Source organism: Theropithecus gelada, chromosome 17 (assembly GCF_003255815.1).
Source record: "Theropithecus gelada isolate Dixy chromosome 17, Tgel_1.0, whole genome shotgun sequence".
NCBI lineage: Eukaryota > Metazoa > Chordata > Mammalia > Primates > Cercopithecidae > Theropithecus > Theropithecus gelada.
This window is the reverse complement of record NC_037685.1, coordinates 82,305,689-82,326,002: the sequence shown is the minus strand read 5'-3', so window position 1 is coordinate 82,326,002 and position 20,314 is coordinate 82,305,689. Positions and strand designations below refer to the sequence as shown.

Below are 20,314 nucleotides of genomic sequence, written 5' to 3'. Positions count from 1 at the left end.
AGGTTGCTCATTGCCCTTCACAACTTAGCCAGTCACATTATTTATTCATCCATCCGTTTATTCATTCAGCCATATTTATCAGCTTCTTCTATGAACCAGACAGGATGCTAGGTTCTGAGGATAAAATGGTGAGCAAAAACAAAAAGGAGCCCTGCCCCATGGGTCTGGAGAAGGCAAACATTAATCAAAATACCACATAGATGAAAGTAAACTTTCAGTCATCATACATTCTACAAGAGGGAGGAATATGTGCTATGAGAGCTTATAATGAATTAGATATGGTCAAGGAGGTCATTGGAGGGCCAAGATCTGAAGAGAGTAGGATTTGTTACTCAAAAAATAGAAAAGAGGATTATACCAGACAGAGGGAATAGCATGTCCAAACGCTTTTTTTTTTTTTTTGTGAAGGGAGTATATTTTGAGAATGAAAAACTGAAAGAAGGCTAATGTGGCTTAGACACAGGGGTGTCCAATCTTTTGGCTTCCCTGGGGCACTTTGGAAGGAAGAACAATTGTCTTGGGCCACACATAAAATACACTAACGCTAATAATAGCTGATGAGTTAAACACACACACACACACACACACACACACACACACAATCTCATAATGTTTTAAGAAAGTTTACAAATTTGTATTGGGCCGCTTTCAAAGGCGTCCTGGGCTACATGCAGCCTGTGGACCACGGGTTGGACATGCTTGGCTTAGAGCATAAAAGAAGAGGGATCGTAGTACAAGATGGAAAAGAAGGTTGGACTTGACCGTACAAGGGGCTTCCAGGCCATGCTGAGGAATATTATTAATATAAAAGCAATAAGAAGCCATTCAAGGGTTTTATTTAGAAATAGGGGTGGAGGAGAGGGAGATAAAAGTGGTTGTTGGAGCATTGTTGTTTAGTCTTGACAATAGCTTGGTCAAGGAGGTTGGTGATGGTAGAAGAGTTTCAGTTTCAAGAGATATTTAGGAGGTTAAATCAGTAAAACCTGCTGACATATAATACAGTTGGAGATGTAAGAAACAGGGAGGAGATGGCGTCCTGCAAAACTGGATAAATAATGATGCCATTTTACTGAGTTAGGGAATATTGGAAGAGGACTATTTTGGGTAGAGGAAAATCTTAAGTTCAGTTTTGAACATGTTTAGTTTGACACACCCTTTGAGCCATTCGGGAGGGTGTGTCACTAGGCAGAATATTTGGTGCTGAAAAGAGAGAGAGAGGCTCAACATACAAGTTATTACTCTTATTATTTGATTATTGATAGAAATTGAAGCTGACAGTAGTAGGGTTGACGGTTGAGACTATACATTGGGCAAGACCTAAGACTGATTCTTGAGGATTTGCAGCACTTACTAGTTAGGTATTGGAGGTTGTGTCTAGGTTAGGGGTGAGGATGGAAGGGAGGAGCAGCCAGAGGAGAGAAGGAAAACCATGAAAATATTTCAGCATGAAAGCCAAAGGAAGATTCCTTTCAAAAGGCTGGGAAGTAGTTTTGAATGCTGCTTGGAAGCCAGATTTGAAAATGTCCAAGAGATTTAATGACTCAAGGAGAGATCTGCTGCTGTGTAACAAACCATCCCAAAACTCAGTGACTTAAAACAACAGTTTATTATTTCTTAAGAATTTGTTAGTTGGTTACATAAGCCCCAGGCTTATCCAGTACTGGAACATACAAGATGGTCTTAATTATATGTCTGGGGCTTTGGTACTGCCTGTTTTCTGGGGGACTTTGCTTCTCATCCGTGTGGCTTCTGTCTCCATCATTTAGTAGCATAATTCAAGCCTTTAAGCATGGTAGCCAGCTTCTATGGAAGTGGAAATAAAGCTGCTAGGCCTAGTAAGACTTAGACTCTGAATACCTTTGAGTACTTGAGAGTACTATGCCATCTACCAGAGTAACCAAGCCAAAACAAAACAAAACCCATTGATAAGTCTAGTGTGAGAGTTGTTTGTGAAAAAAAAAATTAACAGTAGGGAAATCCAGTAATTGATAGGCTAAGTATAACTCCAAAAGACGGATACATTGAGTGAGAGGACTGGGGATTGAAGAAAATTTCCTAATTATTCCTCTGCATTTTCTTTAAGTTTGACCTCACCTGGGCTACTAATTTCCTGAACACTTCCTCTTTCTTTCCTCATGTACTCCTTCTCCCTGGATGTTATTTCTCTATCTCTCTATATTAAAATCCAACCTGTCCTTAGAGGATTAAAGTCTTTCTTAAAAATCTTTCTCTCCTCCTTTGCACTTTATTCTCCGCCAGTTCTGAAGTTTAATTTAGTTTTCAACCCAATATTTATTATTATTATTTCATGTCTCCTGTGTGTTTGATCATGATCTTCACTCTTCATTGCTCCCTAACTTGCATGAAGTTCTCAGTAAACTTATTATTCTTCACACTTGCTCAGGTGCTACTTCCTCTGAGAAGTCTTCCCTGGTTTATCCCCTAATCATTTATTGTTTTGTACTTTATGCATATTTTTATTGTTGTATATCATAACACATACTTGTTTACTTACATGTCTTGAAAGTAGAAAATTACAATGTCTAATGTGTTGCCTTTCATTAAATAACTCCTGAGTTATAGCTTGATTTCTGATCCCCATTCTTACTTTTTTTTAAAAGGCCCCACATGTTAACAATAAAATATATGTATTTATGATGACCTAATTATTTCTTTGATACTGTGCTGAGTTCATTGGTACTAGGTCACTGCAGTAAACGATAAAGAAAAGTTATGATTTGGTATATGAAGTAAAAAACGAGAAATATTATATGGTCAAGTTTTTTATATCTCTTAATAAAGCAAGAATGAATATATGAGGTTATGTTTTCAGTGGAAGTATGTACATATGTAAATTCTCAGTATGCATCTTATATATTGAGCTGGATGGAGTGTTTGTTATGGTGCGAGCTTATGGAATATGTTTTTCCACCCCTTGCTCAAGGTGTCAGGTAGGCTTTGCAGCTCATGTGTTTGTATGCTCTATGTATGGGCACATACAAAGGCCATAGAGATGAACTGGTTACAGACACAGGGAAAGAATAAGACTTCCAGCTCTTGGAGATAAGACAGGTTCTGTGACTCAGGACTTACATTAGCATGGAAGCTTGGTATCTATGTGTGTATGTGTATGTGTGTTGGGGTAGAGGGAGCACAGGGTTTTTTTGTTTTTGTTTTTTTGGTTTTTTGTTTAGTTTTTGCTTGTTTGTTTTGAGATGGAGTCTCCCTATGTCACTCAGGCAGGAGTGCAGTGGTGCTGTCATGACTCACTGCAACCTCAACCTCCTGGGCTCAAGCTATCCTCCTGCTGCAGCCTCCCAAGTAGCTGGGACTACAGGTGTGCATCACCACACCTGGGTTGTCCATGTGTGTATGTGCATGTGTGTGTATTTGTAGAGATAGGGTCTCACTATGTTGCCCAGGCTAGTCTTGAACTCCTGGCCTCATGCAGTCCTCCACGCCTCAGCCTCCCAAAGTGCTAGGATGACAGGTGTGAACCACCATATTTGGCCAGGAGCACAATTTTTTTTTTTTTTTTTTTTTGAGACGGAGTCTCGCTTTGTCGCCCAGGCTGGAGTGCAGTGGCGCGATCTCGGCTCACTGCAAGCTCCGCCTCCCGGGTTCACGCCATTCTCCTGCCTCAGCCTCCTGAGTGGCTGGGACTACAGGCGCCCGCCACCGCGCCCGGCTAATTTTTTGTATTTTTAGTAGAGATGGGGTTTCACCGTGGTCTCGATCTCCTGACCTTGTGATCCGCCCGCCTCGGCCTCCCAAAGTCCTGGGATTACAGGCGTGAGCCACCGCGCCCGGCCCAGCAGCACAATTTTTATTGGCAGGACACTGAGAGGTGCTTGTGATCTGATTATAACTCCAGCTTTGCATCTCTTTTACTATGACTGTGTGAGTGGAACCTCATTTATTATTTCATATGACAAATGCTATGGGGGAAACAAAAGTATCAGATCCTTCTTTCCCTTTTCCAAACTGGTGGGATAGGCTGCGAAGTAAATAGGTCATTAAAACTTAAGTTGGAAGCATGATTATGAGAGTACATATCATTTGAATTACTTTGGTAATAGAACCAGTTGGCAGAACTTCCAAGTTCAAGAAAGGGGAAATCTTTTTCTTTCCTTTTTTCTTTTTGAGATGGAGTCTCATTCTGTCCTTCAGGCTGGAGTGCAGTGGTACGATCTGGGCTCACTGCAACCTCCACCTCCCGGGTTCAAGCGATTCTCCTGCCTCAGCCTCCCGAGTAGCTGGGTCTACAGGCACGTGCCACCACGCCTGGATAATTTTTTGTATTTTTAGTAGAAATGGAGTTTCACCGTGTTAGCCAGGATGGTCTTGATCTGCTGATCTCGTCATCCGTGACCTTGGGCTCCCAAAGTGCTGGGATTACTGGTGTATCCCAGCTAAGGGGAAATCTTGTGTTGGTACAGATTAGTCCTGACTCATGGTGGGCTCAGGTTTGATCCTTATCCAGCCAGGTAGGTTGTATGCTAGGAGACATCTGTTTAGATTACTGAATTGAAGATGTTTTAAAAATAAACTTCTTTTATCTTTTTTTTACTGTTTGTTGGTTTCTATTTTTTACATTCTACAGTTTAAAAAATAAGTAATAATGTATGAGAATTTTGGTTATCTGAGGTTTTATAATAGCTTTTCTTACAGTGAGCTAGCTAAAATGTAATCTCAAATCTTGTTTATTGGGCATAATTTATCTACATTAAGTCCTGAAATCGTGCTATGTTTATGGTCAGTGCTCCATGAATAACTAAATAATTAAAATTTAAGTTGCGCTTTAGTCTAATTTTAGCAAAGTCACAAATAATTAGAGTCTGTACCATAATCAAATATAAAACAATCAAAAAGGAAATTGCACTTTTGTAAGTACATAAAATTTGAGCATACCTGGTGATAACTGTCACGTGCCTAATCTGCCATTTGTTTTTCAGACCAATGGAGAAGTAGGTTTTATTCCTTTTCTTTTGGTAAGAAGTTGAGGAAGGACTCAAAGGTGAAGGGGCAGTAAGGCTCTGCAAGGGAAACTAGGAAAAATAGGACAGTCTTCCCAAATTTAAATTGAAGTTGCATTTCCTTTTCTGTTGGCTACCAAGATGTTGACATAAGATATTTGAGTTGGCAATATTACTAAAATTAATCATTTAAAATAACAATATGGAAAACCTCACTTGTATTCAAGCAAAAAATAAACTGAATATAAACAATAATTTTCTCTGCTTATTAGTCCATTAGACTGAAACTTTGCCCAGTATAATTTTATAAGATTCTAATAAAGGCTCACAATATCATGGTTATGGGAAAATTACTATATTATTGAATCACACATGGTTTATTCAGTTCTTAAAATTGCAGTTCTTCCTCCCTAGATGTTCTAGAGTTGATGATATAGCATGGGTTACTTGAGTGTGTTCTCCAAACAGATGTCTCCTAACAATCTTATATTACAGTTCATCTCTGAAAAGGGGATAATAATAGTATCTACCCCATTTGCTTGTTGTAAATATTGTATGTAAAGCTCATGGCATGGTGCTTGGCACATAATAAGTGTTCAGAATATGCTAGCTATTGTTTATTGTTATTGCCTGTGTTTTAAGAAATGGAAGGGAAACGCAAGAGGGAGAAAAATACATTGCCACTCCTTTGTAATCAAGAGTAACTAGGGAAAAAGCATAGGGCTATGCATTATAAAAATAACCTACAGTGTTTATAAGATGTATTAATTAGGGACTTAAAAATCACTAGATTGATATAGAAATTAATTTAAATTTTTTTTCTAAAAGTAGTTATTTTTATAATTAAGATTTTCTTTTTTCATTGAATATAATTAGTTTTTTTATATTAATAATTCAACATTTGATTTTTTTAAAATGCAGATTGTATTTCCACTCCTGGTTAGGCAATATAATAACAGTGTTTAAGAGCACAGTGTTTAAGAGCCAGACTTACCTGGGTTTGAATTGTCTCCTCACCACTTACGGTGTACCTTCTGACAAGTCCTGAAAGCTCTCTGTTTGTCGTTTGTAAATGAGGATTATAATAGTGCCTATCTCGTATGTTTGTTTTGTGGGTTAAATGGGTTAATATATAAAAAGGGTTTAGAATAACTTGTGGCATCTAATAGTAAACACTATAAAAGTATTATTGTTATTAATAGCTAGGTTTTTTAAAGCATCATTAGTTCAGACACTTCCATTTGAATACTCATACTAGAGTTTCTTGGGATTAAGTCTCAGAAAACAGCTCTTATGAAACTCTTAATCCCATTCAGTGTTCAGAAATAAAAATCCTATTAAATATCTTGTTAGCTAGTACTGTGATTCTCAGTTTTCTTCTTTCTGTGTGTTGGCTTATCTTTAAATACAGCTCTGAAACAGATTCCTTCAGGAACATGATCCTTCTGTTTAGAACTCTTAAAGTACTGGGTGTATTTTATTATTTATCTTTAAATCCTCAGAGCCTAAACATGCCTGATATTTGGTAGGTACATAAAAAGTGATGAGTGAATGCATGTATAGTTTTCAGGAAGTAGTCTACCTTCTTGCAATGTATTTTAATGGCTGATCAAGAATAACTCTTTGTTAGGGATCCTTACAAATGTCTGAGCTTTGGAGTTAGTAATTACTGTATTTAATCTTTCTCTTGTTGGGTTGAGGCATATAGTAAGTTTTCTTGTCTTTGGATTTGTATAAAATAATGACATTATTGTAAAAGAGGTATAGATAACTACTACTGACTTTTGACAATTATCTTCATATTAATATGTTTCAGTACTTTGGATAAGAATAAGGAATATAAAAGTTTCTGCCATATTTGGCTTATTCTTTTTTGTTTTGGATTTTTAAAAATTTAATAAATGAAACAGAACATTGCAGATTGATAGTGTGTAGTCTCCTTTGTTCCCCTACTCAGTGTCACTTTCCTCCCTCTTTCCCTTCCCGTAATCAACAATTGCAAATTTGATTTATAGTCATTTAGTCCACGTTTTCTTATTTTTACTACACATATGTAAGACTATTCTAAACATTACTTTTAACAATGTGTAGAGATGCTATTCTGTGCACCATTTTGCACTTTTTTTCCTTCCATGTAATACTGTTTTTGACACAGAAATAACTACCACGTGTACGGTCACCTGATACAAGAAAGAGGTAACATTCTTGTGCAGCATAGAAGGGATGGCCTATATCAATTGGATATCCATTTGGGGAAAAAATGTGTCTTTGCCCCTATTTTGGACCATACTGCAAACTCAATTTCAGATGTATTTCAGGTTTGATTTTAAGTGGGAAAATAATAAGCTTTTAGAAGAAAACATGGGAGAGCGTCTTCATTATCTATGAGGAGACAAAAGCACTAACTGTGAAAGGAAAAAATAAGATAAATTCCATTTATCAAAAGATACCACTAAAATAATGGAGGAGGTAACAGAATAGAAGATATTTGCAATACTGTAATGTATCCAATAAAGCAGCGGTCCCCAATCTTTTTGGCACCAGGGACTGGTTTCCTGGAAGACAGTTCTTCCATGGACACAGGTAGGTATGGTTTTGGAATGAAACTGTTCCACCTCAGATTATCAGGCTTTAGATTCTCATATAAGGAGCGCACAACCTAGATTCCTTGCATGTGCAGTTCACAATAGGGTTCATGCTCCTATGAGAATCTAATGCCACTGCTGATCTGACAGGAGGTGGAGCTCAGGCGGTAATGCTTGCTTGCCCACTGCTCACCTCCTGCTGTGCGGCCCCATTCCTAACAGGCCACAGACTTGGGGATCCCTGCAATAAAAGATATCTGGAATAGATTAACAATCCTCCAAATCAATAAGAGAAAGCTATACAACCCAATTAAAAATAATAAGCAGAAGACTTTAATAGTCACTTCACAAAAGAGCACGTTGGAATAACCAATAAGCATATGAAAAGGTATTCCACTTCCATAAACATCAGGAAAATTAAAACCCCACTACACACACACACACACACACACACACACACACACCCCAAAATGGCTAACATGGAAAAGACAGCTAAAACTAAGTGTTGATGAAGGAGACACAGAGCAACTGGTTCTGTCATACATTGCTAGTAGGAGTATAAATTGGTATAACCACTTTGGAAAACTGGCAGTATTTGATGAAAGTAAACATATTCATATCCAGCAATTCCACAACTAGGTATATACTCAACAGAAATGCATACATATATTTTCCAGAAAGACATGTACTGTAATTTCATAGTTATACTATTCATAATATACCCAAACAATTCAAAAGGATAGTTATGGAGTTTGAGACCAGCCTGGTGAGATCCCTTCTCTACAAAATATTAAAAAGTGAGCTTAGTGTGGTGGCACGTGCTGTAGTCCTACCTACTTGGGAGGCTGAGGCAGGAAGAGTCTAGGAGTTTGAGGGTGCTGTGAACTATGACCATGTGACTGCATTCCAGCCTGGGTGATAGAACAAGAACTTGTCTCTGAAAAATAAAAATAAATAAATTATGGCACACAGATAAACAATTTGGCAATAGGAATGAATGATCTACTATTCTGTGTAGCAGTATAGGTGATTCTTACCTTTACAATGATGAAAGAAGCCATAAACCAAAGAGACAATACTCCATTTTTATAAAGTTCATAATCAGGCAAAACAACTCAGTTGGAGAGAAGCATAAGTTAGTAAAGTTACCTTTCTTGATACAAATTTTAGTTACACAAAGGCATTCAACTTGTGAAAATTTGTTAAGCTGTGCTTTCTGGATATATGTTCTTATATGTATGTATGCTATATTACCCAAAAAACATTGTTTTGAGATCTATCCATGTTGGATGTTAGGAGTTCTAGTGTATTCATTTCACTTGTGTGTGAACAGACTGCAGCTTATTTATTGATTCCCTTATTGGATTTCTAAATTATTTCTAGTTTTCCTCTGTTTCAAATAATGCTGTAGTCAATTGCTTTTTTTTTTTTTTTAAACATCTTATACAAATATATGAGAGTTCTTCTAGGAGGTGGCATTGTTGGGTTTTAGGGTATGCTTATGTTTAGCTTTATCAGATACTATCAAATTGTTCTCCAAACAGTAATATAATTATAGGGTCACTAGAAGTGTTGGAGAGTTCCTGTTGTTGTATATTCTTGTCATCACTTGGTATTGTCAAACTTAAAAAATTTTTTGCTAATCTTATTGGGTGTGAAATGGTATCTCATCAATATTTTAATTCGTGTTATCTGTTAACTAGTGTATTTGATCATCTTTCTACATGTTTATAGGTCATATGGATTTCTTTTTAGGTATCCTTATCTATTGCCCATTTTTTGCTTTTGGGAATTGTCTATTTTTATTGCATATTTTTCTAGGGACTAACTATATTTTTCTTCATTTATGTACAATTTTCCTTGATCCTCAAAGTCCATATATTCAGGAAGACCTCCCCACCCCCTTTGATTTTTAAGACATTACTGGAATTTCACCTGTAAACTTTAAACCTGGAGTAAGTCAATCCTCCTGAGATTTTTCCTTCAGATTTTAATCTTTTTCCTATTTCTGTTTGCCTGCCATTACTCTTTATTCTATTTAATTCATTTAAACTACAGTGGATTTTCCCCCTTTTTTCTTTTTGAGAGGTTGGTGGTGATTTGGGGAGGGAGAAATGAGAAGCAATAGAAAAATAAAAATTTGCCTAAAGTTTATAAAATTGATACAGCTATGTATAAAATGCTTAGAATATGCTTGTGATGCTTGCTGGGTTTTTTTAAATATATTTGAAATTCAGTCTAGATTCAGCATTGTACAGCCAAAGGCAATTTATTTCATTTTATATTGTCTGTGTTGCAAATGCTCATCATTACATGTTTAGTTTGTGTGTGTGTGTCTGTGTGTGTGTGTGGTCCACGCAGTGCCTGTTTTCCCCCAGATTCTCAAGACAGTTCCATGTATCCATTACTCTGCAAAGCAACTGCATTAACAGTTGAAACTTCACGTAGTACCACTGGTGCTTTGACATTTCTGTGATATTAGAGAGAAAATGACCAAGCACTTGGTAGCTGTGTTTCCCAAATACTTTAAAGGTGGTTGGTTGGTCTGGGGTAATAGGAGATGATGTAAATAGTGCTTGCTTATTTGTCTTCTGTCAGGATGTGGTAATAGCAGTAAGGGCCTGGAGTTCCTGAGCTGTTTACAACTGTCACAGAGCCTGTGAGGCTAGGAAACCTTCGAGAATATCCTGGCCCAGATTTCTTCAGCATTCCTTCTCTGTTGCTTCTGCCTTCTGCCTTACGTGCCAGAGAAAGAGCTCATGACTTCTGTCCAGAGTCACAAAATCTTGGCTGATCTTGATGGAGTCTTGCAGCATATTCTCATGGCATGAATCTTTTGAAGAGAGGTGCCAGTATAACATAGCTTCACTAGGAAAACTCTTCCTAGAATAGAATTGGATTTCTTTTTTTAATGGTTTGATGTAAGTCAATGAAGAAACTTGAGTCTATTTTAGTGTAGAATGACTTCAGCCCCCATCAAGTTTGGAAGTCTTCTCTATGTGAGATTTAGAAAGGCTGTACACAATACAATTAGGTCTTGCTTGTGAAGAAATTAGTATAAAAAATGACAATTTAGAAGTGATCATTTTAAAGCATGTTCTGTATGAAAATATACTCCAGTATTTGTAGAAAAAAGCCCTAAACTGAGTCTTGACTTTATTTTTAAAAAATCTGTAAGTGGTAAGGATTTTTGTTTTCCTAAGCACCATATACTTAAGTACCATTATCACACTTAAAAGATTATTAGCAATTCCAGTAATGTAATTTTGAAATTTCCTGATTGTCTCAAAAATCTTTGCTTTTGTCTCTTTTATAACAGTTTTAACTCCTCGGATTCCCTTCCCTTGCTTTTTTATGCCACTGATTTATTGGAGAAACCAGGTCATTTGTCCTGTATAATGTTCCACACTCTGGATTTGACTGATTGCTCCCTTGTGCTGGTGTTTAACTTGATCCTATATCCCCACTATTCCCTGCAAACTGGTAGAACTGAAGGCTTGATTCAATTCAGGTTGAATCTTTTCTTTCTTCCTCTTTTTGAGTAAGAATCCTTTATAGTTGATGTTGTGGTATTGCAATCATGTCATGAGAAACATAGTGTCTGGTCATCCTCATTGAGTGATACTGAGATGAATATGTGGATTCTGTTTGTACACTGTTACTCTGTTGGTATAGAAGGGCCCATTATAGTCATTTAAAACTTTGTAAGATGCTTAAGAATCTCAGAAAAGATTCTAACTTAGCCAGGTCTAAGGGAAGAAACATCTATTATTAATAAAACATGCAACACATACAAAACCTCCCAAACCTCTCTACATTTACTCAGATATGGTAAGAATCACTACATTTAAAACGTAATTAGAGTGACAAAATTTACTCTTCTACAAATGCTTTAAGATTGTTTATCTTGTATAAAATGAAGCATATTTAAAAATGTTAAGAGCTGTGAAGATGTTTCAGATTGCTGTGGTGTAATAAAAAAGTACTAACTCTGGACACAGCCCAAATCATGTTTTTGAGGTATATATATTTTTTTACATTTAGAAAATAATAAGACTGGACACAGTGGCTCACGCCTGTAATCCCAGTACTTTGAGAGGCCGAGGTGTGGGTCACCTGAGATCAGGAGTTTGAGACCAGCCTGGCCAACATGGCAAAACCCTGTCTCTACTAAAAATACAAAAACTAGCTGGGCGAGGTGGTGCGTACCTGTAATCCCAGCTACTCGGGAGGCTGAGGCAGGAGAATCGCTTGAACCCAGGAGGCAGAGGTTGCAGTGAGCCAAGATCGTGCCTCTGCACTCCAGCCTGGGAAATAGAGTGAGACTCCACCTAATAAAAAAAAGAAAGAAAGAAAAAAAAAAAAAAAGAAAAGAATAATAACATATCTATCACAGGGTTGTTTTAATGAATAATTGAAATGATTTATTTGGAAGCAATTCAGCACCCAGTAATTAACTGAGTCTAAATCTGAAATTCATTCCAACAATACAGATATTTTTCAGTCTATAGAAAATTGACAGTATCATGTGCTGTTTTAGCTATGTCTGAATAAGCTTTTATATTTGAGCTTGTTTTTCAAGTGATAGGAGAGTTGATGGAGTTTTAACATAAGTGTAGTTAAAGTAGGCTTTTTGAAAAAATAGCCTGTGGAATTCTTATTACTGTTTTTTTCCCCCCTACTTTCAGCTTCATTTACCTCTTAATTCTCCTTTGCCTGGAAGTGAATTGACCAAGGAACCTTTTCGTTGGGATCAGAGACTCTTTGCATTAGTGCTGCGGTTGCCTGGCACCATGTCAGTAGAATCAGAACAGTTGACAGGTGTGCCTTTAGATGACTCTGCAATCACACCAATGTGTGAAGTGACAGGTGGTAAGTTTTTTTGCTGGCAGTAATTCGGTAACTTAAAGCAGATTTTATCTGAATGTTTTAAAAGTGTGCAAAAACAAACATCCATGTTTGTTTTTATTTAACAAGTTAATATTAGGAATTAATAGGCATATATGGTTTTAACAGTACATTTATTGATAATGGTCTATGATCTTCATTTTAATAGAATGTGGTTACTATTGGATATGACAAGGAATGGTAATATTTTTTCTACTTGTATAGAAAATGCTAGTATTTGAAGTTGTTAAAGTAATTTTCTTATCTAGAAAGATTGCCAATGATTTAGAAGTACCATAGCATTATTTTTTGCAAAAAATGTTTTGAGAATCGTCTCTATATTTGATGGGATATGCTTGGTTAAGTGCAATTTTTCCCAGAGGCAAAGAGATCGATAGATTAAAGGAAACAGATAGTGAGGTCTTATCCAGCTTCTGTTTCACTTATACATCAGATTAGATAGGTACTATGCTAAATGAACAGCAAGGGAAATTGTGAAATACATATGTAATCAGCTCAGAACTCATTTAATGTAGAATTAGCTAACAGGTGGATTAATTTCATATAGGTATGTATTGCGTGCCTACTGTGTACCAAGTATTGTTCCATGCTTTTGGCTTTCAGTAGTCAGTAAGTCAGACATGGCATTTTTGCTTTCATGGAGCATTTCAGTTCTCACCTAAAAATTTTATTAAAGTAATTTTAATATCAAATTCTGTATTTGATATTAAAACGTGCAAGTCTAGCATTCCACTGTTTTACTTACGATTAGGGCCTGTGACATAGTCTGCAGACACAGTTGGTGCTCTAATGAGATTCATCATAGCCAGCTACATAAGAGAAAATATAAGTTCTAATTAATATTTTAGGTGCATTTTTTCTAAGATTCTATGGGTTTTGGAAATCTGCAAAATTCACAGACAAAAAGGGATTAACCTTACACAGGTGTGTGAAATAGATAAGTTAGAAAACTGTTATTCATGTCATTAAATGCTTTCATTTTATAGAAATGCTTTTTGTGAACTTTTGTAATGCCTTCACAATTTAATTAACAAAGGGCAAAAAAGGCATATATGTAATTTTTTTAAAGGGACAACCTGTCATCTAAATTTGAAAATTAACTAACAGTTCTCTTTACATAGATAATATTTTTCGGTGACAGTTGTATTTTTTTCTGTGGCAGGGTGCACATTTATATTCATGAAATTTCAGTTTCCAGCTTTGAACTGGCACCCTTGTTAAAAATTCTGATTAAAAAAAAATTTTTTTTTTTTTAACTGGGGATTTTACTTAACAGATTCTGAAAGGCTTGGAGGCCATAACATTCTCACATTGGAAATTCCTTACTGTGAATTACTTAATTTGAACTTAGAATTACGATGAACTTTTGGGACTTAAATATACTATAACTTTGTCACTAGGATCAGGAATATTCACAGTGTGAAGTGAAGTGAGTGGTATAATCAAAGAGTCTGAAAAGAACCATGAGATATCATGTAGCAGTTATATCCTTGCCTTTAGGCAGTAATATATTAAAGCTACTTTGCTTATTCTTTCAAAGGAACATCTCTAGAGGAGAAGTTCCAAAGTCATCCTTGGTGATACCTTTCAATGATGCAGAAATCTTAGACAAGAAATTAGGAAGTCTTCTCTAAATATACATTCTAAATCCTTCCTAATGTGATAGTTTATTTGCCCCTTTTCATGCTCTTACTAGCAATAAGGTAAGCCGCTCAAATGTCACTCACCTTTTCATATCTCTGAATAATGTGTTTTCTTTCTTTTTTAAAGGATGTTCACTAAAGAAAGTTTTACCAGAAAAGTAGAAAGAACAAAAAAGATAATACCCACTGGTATTGCACTATCCAAATATGTAATCACTGCTAACAATTCCTGTGCATTTTTAAAACTTGAGGTTGGCTGGGCGCGGTGGCTCACGCCTGTAACCCCAACACTTTGGGAGGCCAAGGCAGGCGGATTACCTGAGGTCAGGAGTTTGAGACCAGCCTGGCCAACATGGTGAAACCCCATCTCTAATAAAATACAAAAATTAGCTGGGCATGGTGGCGCATGCCTGTAATCCCAGCTTTTTGGGCGGCTGAGGCAGGAGAATTGCTTGAGCCCGGGAGGTGGAAGTTGCAGTGAGTCGAGATCGTACCACTGCGCTCCAGCCTGGCTGATAGAGCCAGACTCTGTCTCAAAAAAAAAAAAATTTTTTTTTAAGTAGTTGTTCATGTGTGTATTTGTGTACATTTATTTTTCCCATTATAGAGTAATTCATGTTCACTAAGGAAATATTGGAAAAAATTCACCTGTATTGCCAAAATAATAATATATTTCTTTCTATGTATTTTTTTAATTACATAATTATAGTCATTGTAAGCATTTTTATTTTGATACCAGGTAAAGGTAACTCTATACCAAATAACTGTTACTAGGTGTTCGGAGTACAGCAGGAACAATAGAAAGCTTACATCTTTGTACTGAGTGACAGATAATAATCATGTAAAATAAATAAATGATATTTTGTACTAGTACTACCTACTAGTATTGTAGTACATAGTAGGGTGCTACCTACTTTGAAGACAAAACAGAGTAAGGGAATAGAGTCTAACTTGAGGCAGAGAAGGAATATTCTAAGTTTTCTTCTGAGGAGGTAACATTTGAGCAGAGACCTGAATAATGGAGTTAATTACACATATATCTAGGCGAGGGAAATGGCAAGGAAAGGGACATGCTCTCTGTATATTTGGAAGTGACAGGAAGGCTGGCATGGCTGGAGCTTACATAGGGAGGAATAGAATAGTAGCTAGGTTTAGAGAGGTAGGCAGGGGCCAAATATTGAATGGCTCTTTAGGCTACAATAAATGTTTTTTTTATTTTCCAAGTATGATGGGAAGCCTTTTGAAGGCTTTTTATAGGCGGTGACATCTGATTTCTATTTCTGAAATATCACTTCACCTGTTAGATGAGAATATAGAGTGGCAAGAATGAAAGCAGGAAGACTAGTAGTAGTACTTTGTTCTAGCTTTGGAGGTGGTGAGAGGTGGCTTAACGTAAAAGAGAACCAAAGATGAGGACAATAAGGGAAGAAGCAATCAAGGATGGTTCCCAGATGATTCAGTTGTTCTGAACCACTAGAGATGGATGGCTGTGCCAAGGACTGAGATGGTACACTAGGGAGAAGCAGGTTTGGGGGAGGTGCAAGGACGATAATAAATTTTTAAATGTGTAATAGACATGTTGTTGAATATATCAAGAATTTTTAAAGTATTTTATAAAAATTATTTATAGATATTTCTAGATTAAATACATTTAACTTTCTTAGCCTCTGTAAGGACTATTGACCAACTTAGAAATATTCATTTGCTTCTTCTCTATTTGACAAAGATGCTAATACCACCTTTAGACTCACTATATTTAGTTTGGCTTTTTTGTGGACTCCACATAACCCAAAGTGAGACAGCTTCTTGACTTGAAGGTGTATGCTAATATAACTTTTTTCACAAATACAAGTAGTGATCCTAGAAACTTTATGCATTAGCGCAAAGTGTTGTATATTCCAAAGAGTAAGTTTTGACATAGACAATAAGTTCGCTTGAGGAACGTTACGTAGGATATAGGCTCACTTTGTAAAGAAAGCAAAATTTGCTATTTCTCTTTAACTTTTAAGATAATTGATTTTAATTTGCCAAATGACTCATTTTATTCTTTTTCTCCAATTTTTGTAAAATGTACTGATTAGTAATTTTATTTCATGTTAAGAGTGATTTGCTTATGTTTTCTTAATAATTGATGACACAACTTAGGAGAGCAGAGATAATTGTCATAGTTTATATACTTTTGCTTTTTAATGACATCTTAGGAATATGCTTAAATTTCATGAAATAAGATACTCAGCTTTTATGTAAACTTCTAATATTTTGCATGTAAAGATGGTTAACCTTTTTATGGATTGCTTTTTGTATATACTTAAATTGACTTAGAAAAAAGATTTAAATTTACCAATTCTTTCAGATAAGTATGACTTCATATAAATGCTCTATTTTAAGTATGATTTCAAATTAACAGAGGATTTCCAAGGGACAAAGGATATCCAGAATAGTTTCTGATACCCTGTAAGGATTTGAATTGTAGCTGTATCACTATGCTAACTTGGAAAAGTTAGTTAACCTCTCTGTGCTTTAGTTTTCTCATTTGTAAAATGGGGAAAATAACCCATACAATTATTGCTAGGATTAAAGAAATTAATATCATAAAATGATTGGAACAGTGCCAGGCACATAGATACTCAGTAATTGGTAGATATTTGTTAAGGTTACAATCATCATTATTTTATACAGTTGTTATATGATACTTATTTTTTCTAAGTAAAGCTGACTTTGAGGATTTGAATCACCATTGTCTATAATGTTCTCTTTTCTGAGTAGCCTTTAACAAATCACCTTAAATATAAGTTGATATGAGTAATTTGATGTGTCAAATGTAATGATGTAGCTTGTGTTCTGAAATAATTGGTTGAATGTGCAAAAGAGTAGGGCTTCATATTGAGCTTATTACAAATAATACTGCAAAATATTTGGCCAAAGATTGAGTTTTAGCTGTCAAGGTTTTTAGGTTTTTAGTGTTGGTCTGAATCAGAACTGTATAATAGAAATCTGATTCAAGTTTCATATGTAATTAAAAATTTCATAGTAGCCACTTTAAAAATTAAAAATAGATGAAATTAATTGTAATAATATATTTTACTTAAATCAATATATCCATAATATTACTTCAGTATGAGATTGATATTTTAAAATTACTGAGATTTTTTTTTTATACTAAGTCAACAAAATCAGGTGTATATTTTACACTTACTATACATTTCAATTCAGACTAGCTATATTTCAGGTTCTCAATAGCTACATGTGTCTAGTATATAAAGTATTGTATAGCTAAGGTCTAGATATTTTTGTTGAAAATTCCTCTTTAAAAAATCTTTTCACTCGTATCTTTTAAAAAAATCACTAGTATTTAATGCTTCTGAACCAAAAGTAGTATAGGTTAAAATGTGCAAAAAGGGAATTCACGTAAGATAGGTAATTCCCAAGTATGTAAGCTAAGTGAAATTCAGAAAAGCACACGCTACCATCTGTATATTAAAACACAAATATTTAAAATACTTAAAAACTGCCAATGAACTAGTTAAGTAGTTATTACATATCTACTATGTGCACAGTAAATCTTAGTGATAATACTTTTGTTAAGCAGGAATAAGATTTTGGGGAGACAGTTACTAGATGTGTGTGTGTATATGTGTTAAAAATAAATTATATTGCATAACAATTGGAGATAGTGTGTTTTTTGTATATGTTTTTAAAAACATAAAATATGTGACTTGTTTTCATTGTGTGTTGTTCAGACCAAGAATTCTATGTTCCAAATACCTGTAATTAGAAGAAAATACATACTCTCACAAAATGGGATTGTTGGTTGGTTGGAAATAAGGATTTTTTGTGCACTTTCATAAGATAATGAAATTAGTCAACTTCTACCATTGAACTTTTGTTAATTAGTACTGTCAGAAACCTCACAGTTGTTTTTTTCTTGCTAAAGATAGGAATTCTTGCAACTAACTAGTTTACTATATTCTTCTTCTTCTTTTTTTTTTTTTTTCTTTTAAATCTCAGGCCGTTCGTATTCTGTGTGTTCTCCAAGAATGCTTAATCAGTGTCTGGAGTCCTTGGTGCAGAAAGTACAAAGTGGGGTGGTAATAAACTTTGAAAAAGCAGGACCAGATCCTTCCCCTGTAGAAGGTATTATTGCACTTTTGTTTTAGACATTCAAAACTTGCTTTATTGTTTATTCAACTAGAACTGAAAACTTACTGTGATTTGGCCTTAAGATTGGCAAGACCAAATTATTAAGACAGGCTGTTGGTAAAGAGGGAAGATTAAATAGGAAAGTCAAGGTAAACTAATGGTGGTCTAGTAGCATCACCTTTTTGTATTAATGATTGTTTATTGCCTGACATTTTGATGAGTCAAAAGCCTTTTAAAGTATTTATAGATAAGCAAATGTATAATTTCTTTGTAGTATTGTACAATTGCCTGTCAACATATATATGCTTCTCCTATGCTGTTTAATTCCCAAAGTGTTCAATCCTAGATGTTTAACTCCTTAGCTACTTTTGGACCAAGGATCAAACTGATTGAAACTAAATGGTGTATGTGGGTCAAAAATGAGGAACCAGGCTTTGTTAAGCTTGATTCTTCTAACTCTAGCTGAGTCCCACATGGCTTTTTCCTAGCTTCTGTATCATGAACTATTTCCAATAGCCAGTGGATATAAGGAGTTATAGTACAACCAATGGATGGTTTATAGCTGAGACCCTCTGCATTGTATGTTACCTATTTCAAGATTTAGAGAGTCATGGCTGGGCGTGGTGGCTCACACCTCTAATCCCAGCACTTTGGGAGGCCGAGGCGGGTGGATCACCTGAGGTTTGGAGTTTGAGACCAGCCTGACCAACATGGAGACACCCCGTGTCTACTAAAAATACAAAATTAGCCAGGTGAGGCGTGGTGGCGCATGCCTGTAATCCCAGCTATTTGGGAGGCTGAGGCAGGAGAATTGCTTGAACTCGGGAGGCGGAGGCCGGGAGGCTGAGGTTGCGGTGAGCGAAGATGGCGCCATTGCACTCCAGCCTGGGCAATAAGAGCGAAACTCTATCTCAAAACACACACGCACACGCGCGCGCACACACACACACACACACAAAGATTTAGAGAGTCATTTAATGATAATTGGCAGAGGTGGTCCACTAAAGTAGGTACCTGGGAAAAGAGAAAGATCATAGAGATGAATGAAAGAATGGGGGCACTGAGAGAGTACTGTAGGGAAGGAATGGGTGATAACAATAAGTTGTGTCATGTCTTCTTTAGCAAAACCAGACTTAAAAAAAAATTAATTGAATTGTTACAATGTATTTATTTTTAAATTATTTTAATGCTTTGTTTAGAGTTTGGTACTAGTAAATGTTCACTAAATTGTTGAAGATAGTTGGTGTTTTGCTGAAGTTATTTTAGATTAAAGGTAGGTGCTTTGGTCTAGATTTGCTTATTAAGTTTTTTTTAGGCTTCAGTTAAAATGATTTCTAAAAAATAGTCAATTTGCAATACTTATTTATTCTAGTATTTATTGTGCGCCTGGCACTGTTTTTGACATTTGGGATATGATGATAAAGGTGGCAAATTGGGTGCTTGCTCTTATCATCTGATGAAGAAAACATGTCATTCATCAAACAGATATTCACTGTAAAGCATGTTTTATGTGTTCCAGTTGGGAAAGCAAAGGATGCTGCGGACCTCCTTTGAACTGGCGAACTCATAGTTGGAATTTGTACTTATTGTCTAATGAATTACAATCTAGTCTAAATATTAAGCAGACATAGTGTTCTGCCATTTAAGAAAAATAGGAAAACCTAGAAAAGAACAAATATTAGGAATTTTTTATTAAGTAATAATGGATATAATTTAACTTTTTATGCTTATCCCCCACTTATGATACATGCTTTCTTTGTCTTAATTTCTTTGCTATAGATGGGCAGCCAGATATATCAAGGCCTTTTGGATCTCAGCCTTGGCATAGCTGTCACAAACTCATATATGTCAGACCAAATCCTAAAACTGGGGTTCCTATAGGTCATTGGCCTGTTCCAGAGTCTTTTTGGCCAGATCAAAATTCGCCAACACTAGTAAGTACCAGAGAGACTGTAACTATGTAACAGTAACCATTCAGCTGCCTTTCCTATTAGTTTTAAATTCTGTTGTGAAAGCTGTGATTAATTTATGGGGATTAGACAGATATTCAAAGTGCTATGAT

The 20,314-nt window shown here is 35.7% G+C and overlaps 1 protein-coding gene across 3 annotated transcripts in view; it reads left to right on the top strand.

Moving 5' to 3' along the window:
* The window catches only part of INTS6 (integrator complex subunit 6), an 80,186-nt gene that overhangs the window by 46,484 nt on the left and 13,388 nt on the right, over positions 1-20,314 (top strand). For all 3 annotated transcript variants that reach the window (XM_025364653.1, XM_025364655.1, XM_025364654.1), the window contains 3 exons: positions 12,250-12,433; positions 18,121-18,246; positions 20,032-20,186. In XM_025364653.1, coding sequence (XP_025220438.1) covers positions 12,250-12,433; positions 18,121-18,246; positions 20,032-20,186 — 465 coding nt within the window. The remainder of the gene's footprint in view (positions 1-12,249; positions 12,434-18,120; positions 18,247-20,031; positions 20,187-20,314) is intronic.